We start from the raw sequence: 12,216 nt of genomic DNA, 5'->3' as shown, positions 1-12,216 counted from the left end.
CTCTTCTTTTCTGTTTTCCTCGGCCAGCCGGCTGCCCTCTGCTGCTCTTCTGGCCGCTGGTGTGCGAGGTGCGTGGGAGCCGAGGAGGAAGAGAGGGAACGGACGAAGGTGGCGAGGACGCCGTGATGGAGATGAGACTGAGGGAGAGCCCTCAGAGGTTCAGCTCCGCCCTTCTGCAGCTCTCCACCCGCTACCTCCTCCTCCTGGGAGCTCAGGTACGTCACCAGAACTCAAATTTATGATTTTTTTTTTTTTTTTTTTTTTTTTTTACATTCAACTTAATGAAACACTTCGTATAAATCCTCTGGGAGAAAAACTGTTTTCAAAGTTAGTGATTTGAAATATTTTTGCTGATGCTACCGTTGTTTTGTTTTTTTGTTTTGTTTTTTTAAGCGAAGAAGCTTTGGGAGCTGCGTGTCTGTATTGCTCAGGCTTGGTAATGGAAGTTTAGACTCCTTTTTTCCCCGGGATTCGGTTACTGGCGACTCTCCCGGGTTAAAAAAAAAAGAAAAAAAAAAAAAGGGTGTGAGAAAATGAAAAATGAATAACAGTAAAAGGTTTTTTTTTTGTTTTTTTTTAAGATGAAATAAAAAGGAGGGCTTTTAATTTATATTTCAAGTACCAATTTGACAGGACTCATTCAATTTCAAGTCCTTCAGGTCCTGAAAATCCTTGGGAGGGGGCTGGGCAGGGAGAGTTTGAATAGCGCTGTGACACAGCGTTCAAGCCAGCTTGCCCATGTGTCCTCTACGTCCGGGTCCTCGGATTTCGTCCTCGGGAATGAAGTACTGGAATACCTTTGTACTGGAGTGCTGGAAAAGTCCTTGGGGCGGCGGGGACGCGATCAGAGAGAGAAACACTCTAAATTGATATTTCCCCTGAAAATAACAGGAAAAAAGGTGTGTGTGTGTGTGTGTGTGTGTGTGTGTGTGTGTGTGTGTGTGTGTGTGTGTGTGTGTGTGTGTGTGTGTGTGTGTGTGTGTGTGTGTGTGTGTGTGTGTGTGTGTGTGTGTGTGTATTTGATATACACACCTTGGCCTTCACCCGGTGTCTTTGTTGCCTGTTGCAGGTGTTTGCGTCGGTGTGTGCGGCTGCCATCCTCAGGAGACACCTCATGGTGTGGAAGGTCTTTGCTCCCAAGTAAGTGTGTGAGTGGACCCCGCCCCCCCGGGGCTCTAACGGGTGGAAGTGCAGTTTAAACGCTGAGCGCTAATGTGAGTGAGCGTTGAGCGGCCGCCCCTGCCCCCGCGGCGTCTTCTCCGCTCGCCTTTCGGACGCGGCGTCCTCGCCCGGGACCTTTCTGCGGTGAATCCACTCTGTGTCTTTGGGAACGGACCTTGTGCTCCCACATGAGTGTTGCTAGAAAAATACAGCAGCTTTACTGCCGCCAGATGTTGAGTGGGCCTTGGTTTAAAAAAAAAAACAAGTGTGTGTGTGTGTGTCTGTGTGTCTGTGTGTCTGTGTGTCTGTGTGTCTGTGTGTGTGTGTGTGTGTGTGTGTGTGTGTGTGTGTGTGTGTGTGTGTTTCAAATCATAGTGTGTGTCACAAACTGTACAAACCCTGTGGGGAAATGCAGGTGTCACATCAGAAAGAAAACCATTGCGAGGGAAGAAAGAGACAGGAAGTAAAATGACAAACAACATGTAAGCATCTGGATGTTTATAACCGACGTAAGGCAGCTTCTATAACAGGACCAGTTCCAACCGGTTGCAACTCCGTCTTCCAGGCTGATGTTCGAGGCGTCGGGCTTCCTGCTGAGCAGCGTCTTCCTGTTGCTCGCCGTCGCTCTGGTGCTGAGGGTGGACGTGGCCGTGGGCCGGTGGTTCCGGAGGCTCCTCCCCGACGCCGACAGGTAGCACCTGCCAACAAACTGAATCCAACATGGCCGACCGGCGGGAAACGCTCGTAACAAAACGAAACAAGCAAAGGTCAAAGTAAAAACCGCCCTTCCTGACGTGTGCCGGGGATCAGGGGACGCGCTGCACTGCCTCGCCGCGGCGTTTGAGGGCTATTTCCTACGCTACACCAACACCACCGGGGGGGGGGGGGCTGTTCTTCCGGGCGATATCTAGTCCTTGCTCGAGGAAAGGCCAACGAGTGTTTCTTCCCGCTCCCACTCGGAAGGGATGGCGGAATCCATCCAGGGCGTTGAAGCCGGACTGCCTGGTGGTGGGATCGCAGGGGGCGACACCCAATTTAGGCTTAAAAAAAAACAACAAAAAAAACACCAACAAAATAAAAATAAAAAAAAAACCCACTTCTTCATGGAGCCATACCTGGCGCTGCCACGTGGAGTTGCAGATGGATGAGCGGTCAGCACACACATTCCACATCGCCCCCCTGATCATCGCTCTGAGTGCCATGTGTGCGCTGACCAGGAGACGCTCGCCAACCCAGTTTGACGGTTTCCTTTTTGACAAAAAAACAAAAAACAAAACGTTGTTCCCCGCGGAGCTGTAGCTCCGTCCTGGTGCTACCTTTTAAAGTCGTCCAAGCAGCGCGTGGGAGTCACGGAGCCCAGACGCCTTCATTCAAATGCACATCTCCGGTCTTTTTATTTTACCCCCCTCCCCCCGAGCCGGCCGCCTTCATCTACATTGATCGTTTTGGGCGTCTGTCCCCGAACAGGTTGGGCTCCGTGGAGGGACTCTAACCTTTTTGACGTTTCAGGCTCTAAGACGGTCTTTTGCAGGGAGAATTTGGGACACTTGCACCTCTGTTTTGACGGTAATTAGCAAATCCACACGGTCGGCTCAGAACCCGGAATGTCCGCCACTGCTGAAATAGCAGGACCTCCGGAAGCACCCGTCAAGATAATTAATTATCCTGGACCGTGGAGTCGATGTCTGCTGAAATACGTTGTTATTTCACTCTCCTGGTTAATTAAAATGCACATCTCCGGCCTTTTTTTTTTTTTTTTACTTCCTTTTTAGTTTTTATTTTTAGCCGGCCGGCCGCATCGGGGTGGATGGACTCTACGAGCGGCTCCAGAGGCCGTTAGCCCGGGCGTTGGGCTTCTGTCTGTAGACGCGTGGCTCTGTAGAGGGAGTGTGACCTTTTGACGTTTCGGGCTCGAAGACGCTCGCTTTAAAAAGCGACAAACCATATCCTGCCCTCCGACGCCCCTCCCCCGTAACGCGGTCTGGCTGGTGAGGCGACGCCTCCATCCAAGTGCATTTACCTGAATGTCTTTCATCTGAAGTGTCTGCCGGAGGGGAGGGACTTTGTTTTGTTTTTTTGGGTTATTTTTTTTAAGGGTATTTTTTTGTATTTGGGAGATGTGGGAATAGTCAGTTCTGCTGGTTACGGTCAACTTGTGTCACAGTGCCGTTTTCTTTATTTTTCTCATTGAATATTTTTGATCTCTACTCTTTGATTTTGATTCTTGTTCTAAAGCCTATATTTATTAATTCAATTTGTTTGTTTTTAATCGCCGAAGTAATTTTTTCTAATCACGCTGGGATGGGAGTTTAAATTTGGACTCTAAATTTGGCCTGATCCACCATTTCCACGGAAGTAGGTGCCTGGCTTTAATGAAGGCCTTCGTTTGGAAGAGGTGGTCATTCACAGGGTTTCACATTACCGGCCCAGAATTTCTAAATCCATGCCGGTGTTTTGAGTCAAACATGTGGATGTGCTGATATGCGTCAAGCCAGACGTACAAACTAATGGTCAATACATGGTTGACACTCCGTAGTTTGTCGACTTCGGACACCGTTGGTTGGACAAGTCGGGACACTTAGTTGGACCTCTTCTTTGACGGTAATTAGCAAATCCACACGGTCCGCTCAGAACCCGCAATGTCCACCACTGCTGAAATACCAGGACCTCCGGAAGCACCCGTCAGGTTAATTAATGACCTTGGACTGCGGAGTGGATGTCTGCTGAAATACCTTGTTATTTCACTGTTCTGGTAGATGTTGGTCAGCAGCTAGAGCTCATTAGCTAATGCAGGAGGTTGAGGGGTTGTCGAGCTCAGGTTGAACTACCCACAATGCGTGCCTGCGTGTGTGTGTGTGTGTGTGCGGTCTCGGGTAATGCTGCCTCGCTTGCACGAAGACGCCTGTTCATTGATTGTGTGGGCACCTTTTTCTTCAAGTTTTTAATATTTAATTCATTAAACCGATTTTTTTATTCTGTCAAACGACTGTAATAAAACATTTTGTACATGACCGTTCGTTGGGCTTTTGTCATTTCTTGCTTAATTGTCGGAGGGGAAGTTATTCAGTGAAGTTGCCGTGTACCAAAGTCTGCCTTCCATTGTCATGTAACACTCATATCCAGGTTTTTCGTTTTTAATCATGACTGGTTGTCTCGCACAACTGCAGCTGCCTTTGTCATTTGCTTACTTGAAAGTGTCGTACAGACGCTCACCCGTACCTTCTGTGATCTCTGAGTGGACAATGTGGATTTTTGTTGTTCTCCCTCTTTTTAAAATATGAAGCGGTATGAGGCACACGTACGAGCGGTATGGGGCAGAAGCGGTATGCGGCAGAAGCAGAAGCGCTATGCGGCGAAAGTGGTATGCAGCCCAAGCGGTATGCGGCAGAAGAGCAATGCTGAACAAGCCGTATGCAGCAGAAGTGGTATGCTGTCTAAGCGGTATGCGGTACAGGCGGAAGCGGTATACGGCGGGAGCAGTATGCGGCACGCGTGGAAGTGGCACACGTGGAAGCGGTACGGGGCACACGTGGAAGTATTACGCGCCACACGTGGAAGTGGTACGCAGGGCATCCACCAGTTATTGATGAAGCATGTTTTCCATGGTCCACCAGTTATTGATGAAGCATGTTTTCCATGGTGCCATGTAAACAAAGCAGCCCGCTGCAGCAGCTCCAAGCTGCGTCATCATTGGAGGAAATGAAAGACTTATTGGTAGTCGTTCCACCGGGGTTCTGTGGAATACTCTGTTCTGATTGGTCCTTAACGGTCAATCAGCAGTCATTAATTTGTGAGTAATGGCCGCTGATCTGTTATTAATGACTGTTGCCACTGGCAACCCCTTCTCTGCCTGTTTTCACGTCCCTTGTCATTCATGAAATCATTTCACCTCAATCTTCTATCGCATTGTATATTGAGAGACTTTGATTTCACTTCTATTCATAGAACTCAACATGAAGCAGAATGTCTGTCTTCCTCTTTCCCTTTATTTTGTCATCCTTTCTATCATCATTTCTTTGAAAACAACCTTAAATTTTAACCATTGCCATATGTGAGGGGTCTGTCTGTGTCACTTCTCCACTTGTGCTTCATTCAGATCAGAGCGGAAGCAAAGAAGGCTCCATCATCCTTTCTTCTCTCTCTCCATCTCATCTTTCTTTTGGCCTTTCTGGACACAGTCTTCAGCTCAGACCTAAGGCTGGAGCCCTTTAAATACACACACCGATCAACCACAACATTAAAACCATCACTATTACCACTGATACTGTGTAGCTCCCCCTTGTGCCACCAAAACAGCTGTTACCTGTGGAGGCATGGACTCCACCAGACCTCTGAAGGTGTCCTGTGGTGTCTGGCACCAAGACGTTAGCAGCAGATCCTTTAGGTCCTTGGAGTTGGAGGTGGGGCCCCCAGGGATCGGACTTGTTGTTCCAGCACATCCCACAGATGCTCCATCGGATTCAGATTGGCCGATGTTTCCCAGCGGAACATTACCCAGAGCATCACACCCCCTCCGCCGGCTTGTCTTCTTCCCTTCATGCATCCTGGGGCCATCTCCTCCCCATGTAAACCACGCACCGACCATCCTCAAATTCCCTACTTTTCATGCATTTTTTGGGGTTATTTAGGTTTTTGTTTTTTATTATGTTAATTTCTCAATTTCTCTCGCTCTCTCCCTAACATATGGCAGAAAGTTCAAATTTAAAGTTGTTTTCTGAGAAAGGATGATAGAAAAAAGGTAATGAAAAAGGAAGGATGTAAAAATAAGGAAAGAAAGGGCAGAAAAAGGAAAGAAAGGATGCTAGATAGGAGGAAGACGGGATGACAAGAGAAAGGCAAAGAGAGTAAGACGGACGTTGTTCTGCTTCACGTTCAGTTCTATGAATAGAAGTGAAATCAAAGAGGTTTTTAAATTCTCTCTCTTCCATTATTGATTTTTTTTGGGAGTGACTGGATATTGTAAAATGCCGTTTCAGCGACGCAGGGTCGCCTGACCTTTCCGATCCTCGTCTCATTTCAAACATTTCTCTTTTGTTCAATGTCTCGCGGCTTCTGGCCCTTAACCCCCAAAGAAAGAGCTGACAGTTTTTCTCCTTTTGTTGTTATTACTTCGCTCGTTGTATGTGTTATAATTCACAAACTGACGTTACAGGTCAAAGTGCAGATCTTCCGCACCAGGAAACTCTTTCCTGCCAATATGGGATTTATTTAGTTTCGGAGCCTGGGGGAGCTCCACATGGATTATACTAACCATCTATCCAGCCATCCATCTATCCATCTATCTAAATTATCCATGGTATTCAGCAGGTATCATTCCTAAATTGGATGGATAGACAAACAGATATATAGATAGATAGGTAGAGTAGATACAGTACATAGATAAATGAAAGGAAGGAGATTAATAGATAATAGAAAGTAAGCCCGGTTTGGCTCCAGGCCCGGCCGCTTGATGAGCCCGTGCTCGGCTCGGTGTCGCGTGTCACTGAACCGTTGCCGAGGACGATGCCCTTCACGGCTTTTAAAGCCTCATCTGAGAGGTGATAACTCTGTTTTGGAGATGGAGGCCGGACCTGTAGCCGCGTCTCCCCGCTGTGAACATCAAAGCCGTGCAGAGTGCAGATAATTGAGGATGGAGGAGGATGGAGGAGGGGTGAAGGGAGTGTTGAGTGTAGACCGTAATGATAGGTCTCAACCAGGCCTGGTGCAGGTGGTAGAGCATGTGTCGCTGAGTGTGTGAGGCGGTGGGTATGGATTAGTTTGGTCGTATTGATTTACACTGTGAGTGCAGTAGGAACGCGGTGACCATTGAGGAGAAAGTGCTTAAACTGTTATTCGACACATCCCATGTACGGTTAGTGCGCTTACATAGGGTGGAGGAGTAGGCAGAGTGATGTTTTGTGTCTGAGACCACCATTGTCTCGCCAACATGGACCACCAGTTAGGCCACCAATATTTTTTGTCTCCACCTGGGACTACCACTGTGGCCACCATTATCTCTCCACCTGTGACCACTACTGAGGCCACCACCGTTTCTCCACCTGGGAGCACTATTGTCTCGCCCCCTGGGACCACCACTGGGACCACCACTGTCTCTACAGCTGGGACCACCTTGGGATCACCACTGCCTCTACAGCTGGGACCACTACTGAGGCCACCACCGTCTCTCCACCTGGGACCAATACTGGGACCACCATTGTCTCTCCAACATGGACCACCATTTAGGCCACCAATGTTTTCCATCTCCACCTGGGACCACTACTGAGGCCACCCCGTCTCTCCACCTGGGACCACCACTGGGACCACCACCGTCTCTACAGCTGGGACCACCTTGGGACCACCACTGCCTCTACAGCTGGGACCTCCACCTGGGACCACTACCGTCTCTCCACCTGGGACCACCACTGTCTCTATAGTTGGGACCCCCACTATCTCTCAACCTGGGACTACTACTCGGACCACCACTGCCTCTTCTTCTGGGACCACCACTGTCTCTCCACCTGGGACCACCACTCCCTCTACTGCTGGGACCACTACTGGGACCACCACTGTCTCCTACTGGGACCACCAATATCTCCACCTGGGACCACCACCATATCATGTCTATTACAATGTCTATAGGAAAAAAATCCAAAAGGCTTTTTTAACCTTTCCATTAGACCCGCTAAGTCCACTCCCTCCTTCTCCACCCTTTTGTATTTGTGCACAAACGTTCAGCTGGATGCAAGCTGTATTCTTAAACCCTCCATCTTAGTGATCGGGTGGGGGTTACATAATATAATGTGATATAATTTATAAAAGCTGTGCAGGGCATAACAATCATCCAGCCGAGGACGTAGGAACGAGCAGTGTCCTCGTGTGGCCTTTGTATTGGCAGGAGGAACGTGGCTCTGGAGAACAGGACGGATGATGCATGATGAGTGATGAGTGATGAGTGATGAATGATGGATGAAGGATGATGGATGAAGGATGATGGATGATGGCGGAGGGATGAAGGCTCTTTGGGGCGGATGAAGCCTCATCAAAATAATGCCCTAAATCCTCATATTCACGCCTAAATCTGTCAAAGCTTAATGGATATTAACTTGTATGTGGGCACTGATTTAAGAAGAGCCCGTCTATTCAGTCTTGTTGCCATGGGTATGGCAAGCCATGCTGCCGAGTACTAGTACTTATTCATTCGGGACTAGTAACATTTTTTTTCTCATAATATTTTAATTGTATATTTTATCAAACAGCTGTTTTGACAAGTAATTTCTCATGACAGGTAAAAATGTATTTCAAGTAAAACAAAGAACAACAAGAAAAGGCTCTTGTCACTAATGAAGAAGTACTAATACTTAACTAATTGTGACTAGTAAAATTGGAATAGATACTAGTAATAATGGGAATAGGTACTAGTAACAATGGGAATAGATACTAGTAACAAAGGGAATAGATACTAATAACAATTATAATAGATACTAGTAACAACGGGAATTGGTAGTAGTAACAACGGGAATAGGTACTAGTAACAATGGGAATAGATACTAGTAACAATTTTAATAGATACTAGTAACAATGGGAATAGGTAGTAATAACAACGGGAATAGGTACTACTAAAAATGGGATTAGGTGCTAGTAACAAAGGGGTTATATACTAGTTACAATGGGAATAGAAACTAGTAACAATGGGAATAAATACTAGTAACAATGGGACTAGATACTATTAACAATAGGAATAGATACTAGTAACAATGGGAATAGATACTAGTAACAATGGGAAAAGGTAGTAGTAACAACGGGAATAGGTACTACTAAAAATGGGATTAGGTGCTAGTAACAAAGGGAATATATACTAGTTACAATGGGAATAGAAACTAGTAACAATGGGAATAAATACTAGTAACAATGGGACTAGATAGGAGTAAAAGTGGGAATAGATACTATTTACAGTAGGAATAGATACTAGTAACAATGGAAATAGATACTAGTAACAATGGGAATAGTTACCAGTAACAATGGGAATTGATACTAGTAACAATGGGAATATATACTAGTAACAATGGGAATAGATACTAGCAACAATGTGAATATATACTAATCTGAGGCAAATATTTGATATCTGAAACAGGGCAGGACAGGACAGGACAGGATAGCCTTTTATTGATCCTAGGGCTACATTCAGCTCTTGTAGTGGCAGAAGTTGACAGTCCAACAGTGCAAGTTGCAAAAGAGATGAAATTAACATTGAAAAGACAATACACACCGATCATCCCCAACATTAAAACCACCACTAATAACCACTAAAACTGTGTAGCTCCCCCTTGTGCCACCATAACAGCTGTGACCCGTGGAGGCATGGACTCCACCAGACCCTGAAGGTGTTCTGTGGTATCTGGCACCAAGACGTTAGCAGCAGATCCTTTAAGTCCTGAGAGTTGGAGGTGGGGCCCCCAGGGATCGGGCTTGTTGTTCCAGCACACCCCACAGATGCTCCATCGGATCAGACCCTAACCCCACCCATCCACATGATGTAGAAGAAAATTGGATTCATCAGACCAGGCCACCTTCTTCCATTTCTCCATCGTCCAGTTCTGATGCTCACGTGTCCATTGTAGGTGCTTTCAGGGGTGGACAGGGGTCAGCATGGACACTCTGAGCGCCGCCATACGCAGCAAGCTGCCATGCACCGTGTGTTCCACACCTTTCTATCATAGCAATATTCACTTTTTCACCAGTTTGTGCTACAGTAGCTCTTCTGTGGGATCGAACCAAACAGGCTAGACTTCACTCCACACGTGCATCAATGAGCCTTGGGCGCCCATGACCCTGTCACCGGTTCACCGGTCGCCCTTCCTTGGAGCACTTTTGGTAGTAACCACTGCATACCAGGAACACCCCACAAGATGAAGAACCTGTGGTTTTGACCTGTGCTTTCGGAGATGCTCTGACCCAGTCGTCTAGCCATCACAATTTGGCCCCTGTCAAAGTGGCTCGGATCCTTACGCGTGCCCATTTTTCTTCCAGCACAACAACTTGAAGAACTGACTGTTCACTTGCTGCCTAATACATCCCACCCCTTGACCGGTGCCATTGCAACCAAATGAGCAACGTTATTCACTTCACCTGTCACTGGTTTTAATGTTGTGGCTGATCCCTGTATGTTGGCCTATCAACAGAACATAACAGGGAGCTAAGAAGAGAGCGCAATATGGACAGATCTCAGCTACAGCAAAGTTAAGTAAAGTATGTCACATCAGTACATCATGCATAGTAATGACGGTCCAACTTTCACTGCACTGACAGTTCCACATTTCAAACCTTTCAGTTCCTTTCATCACAATTGGGAAGTCTTGGCGTAGTTGAAATGTGAACCTTTGAAGGGTCCAAAATAGAACCAGCCGTCATATTAGCCTTGTCAAATGGTCTCTAAAGCGTGTGTATTTTCCGTTCCGTTTTGAAGTCTTAATACATGCGGAAATCTGTGAATATTAAGAGTAAATTGATGCGAGGGGATTACCGCTGCATCTCGGCGGTTATCAAAACGCATTTAAAAACACCTGTTTATTTTCTGTGTTAAACAGAAATATTAATGATCATTTCAAATAGTATGAATTTAAAGGTCAAATCAGAGAAGGCTCTGCATGCCGGTTAGCGTTGGAGTTTGTGATTGAGTGCATATGGGTGGGGTTGTTGTACGGTGCTTTTTAACATTTTGAGTACCGGTCGGTTCAGGAGTTTGATGTTCACCTATGTCCTAAAAAAAACCCATCCTGTATTATAAATACATAAAAAATAGACAATTGTTATTTTCACCAAGAGATTTTTTGTAAGAGTTGTATTAACAGTTTATAAATACACATGAAGATTCATATTTTTTTTTGTTATGAAATGTGGATTTTTTTTTTGATCATAATAATGGTTTCATGCGGATTCAAAACTTGAAAATACAGAAACCTGTGAATGGCCGTTCGTTACCGTTCGGGTGTGATTCCTTCGGTACAGAGCTTTTTAGAATGATTGTATGGAGTCAAGGGTCAAAACGCTGACATGAAGTTACAAGAAAAGCTAAATATAGTGTCTGTATTTTCTACCCTTCTTACAGCCTTACGTTCTAGTACTGGCTCCGTAGAGTGAGTACCTTGGCAAAATGACTTACTAATTCAATTTGCTTTCAGTGAATCAACCCAGTGAGACGCATGCAAGGTATACGGTACAAAACCACAGCGGCCTGGGAGCCATGTTTGTACGGCTACAAACGTCTTGTTCCAAATCGGAGTCTCTCCGTCCTGCCCGGCTGCAGCCACGGAGCCACGAATGACACAAACGGCTCTTTTGGCGGAGTGACTCCAGGCTCCCGAGTCATTTACACGATTTGTTTCGATACGGACCGACCGTCTTTGCGAGCCTTGCATCGCCAGTTAGGACCGGAGACGCCGCGGCGCGTCAAGGGAGTTTTCACGGCCGGCTGCGTTATGCACGGGAGCCGGGCCGGGCGGGGCTTCCCGGTCAGTTCCGGGGATGACGCCTCTTAGGTTTCAGTGCCCCCCCCCCGGGGACGGCGGAAGGGTGTGGCGCGAGGTGTCCCCGCCCCCCGTCCGCGCTCTGGCCCCGCCCCCCGTCCGGCTCCGGCCCCGACCTCGTCCACGCTCGCCGGTGTCGGCTGTTTGGAGAAGAGCTTCTCCCTTGGGCTCGTTTGGTGGTCGGTGAGGCGCTCGATGGGGGAAGCGCCGAATCGCAATCGCTTATTTCGCTGCATCCGTTTTCACGTCGGCGTCATTCGTGGCGCTGAGGATCGGGGCGTTGCTGAGCAGACAGAACGCCAAACAAAGATCAGCGGTTGAAAAAGATAAACCAAGGATGTGCTAATGTGCGAAAAACACACACGGTCCCAAAGAAAATAGCCAAATAGAAACCAAATGCATATGCAGAAATACAAAACACAATATATAATAATACACAAAAATATACAAAATAAACAAATATACAAAATATACATACATATATAAATTAATAAAAAAATATATTAAAAAAAAACATAAATATACAAAAATATACAGATAAATGCAAATATAC

General features: G+C 46.6%; 1 protein-coding gene across 2 annotated transcripts in view; it reads left to right on the top strand.

Annotated features, from left to right (window-relative positions):
* Positions 1 to 12,216, top strand: part of pigo (phosphatidylinositol glycan anchor biosynthesis, class O) — a 30,958-nt gene that overhangs the window by 10,192 nt on the left and 8,550 nt on the right. The window contains exons 9-11 of one of the 2 annotated variants that reach the window (XM_080017923.1): positions 28 to 215; positions 1,070 to 1,140; positions 1,727 to 1,852. In XM_080017923.1, coding sequence (XP_079874049.1) covers positions 28 to 215; positions 1,070 to 1,140; positions 1,727 to 1,852 — 385 coding nt within the window. Of the gene's footprint in view, positions 1 to 27; positions 216 to 1,069; positions 1,141 to 1,726; positions 4,178 to 12,216 lie in introns of those variants that run through there. The other variant, XM_080017924.1, reaches the window with a different exon arrangement.

This window comes from Zeus faber, assembly GCF_960531495.2.
Source record: "Zeus faber genome assembly, chromosome: 17".
NCBI lineage: Eukaryota > Metazoa > Chordata > Actinopteri > Zeiformes > Zeidae > Zeus > Zeus faber.
Note: the sequence above shows the minus strand (reverse complement) of the source record. Positions and strands in the feature narration are given on the sequence as shown.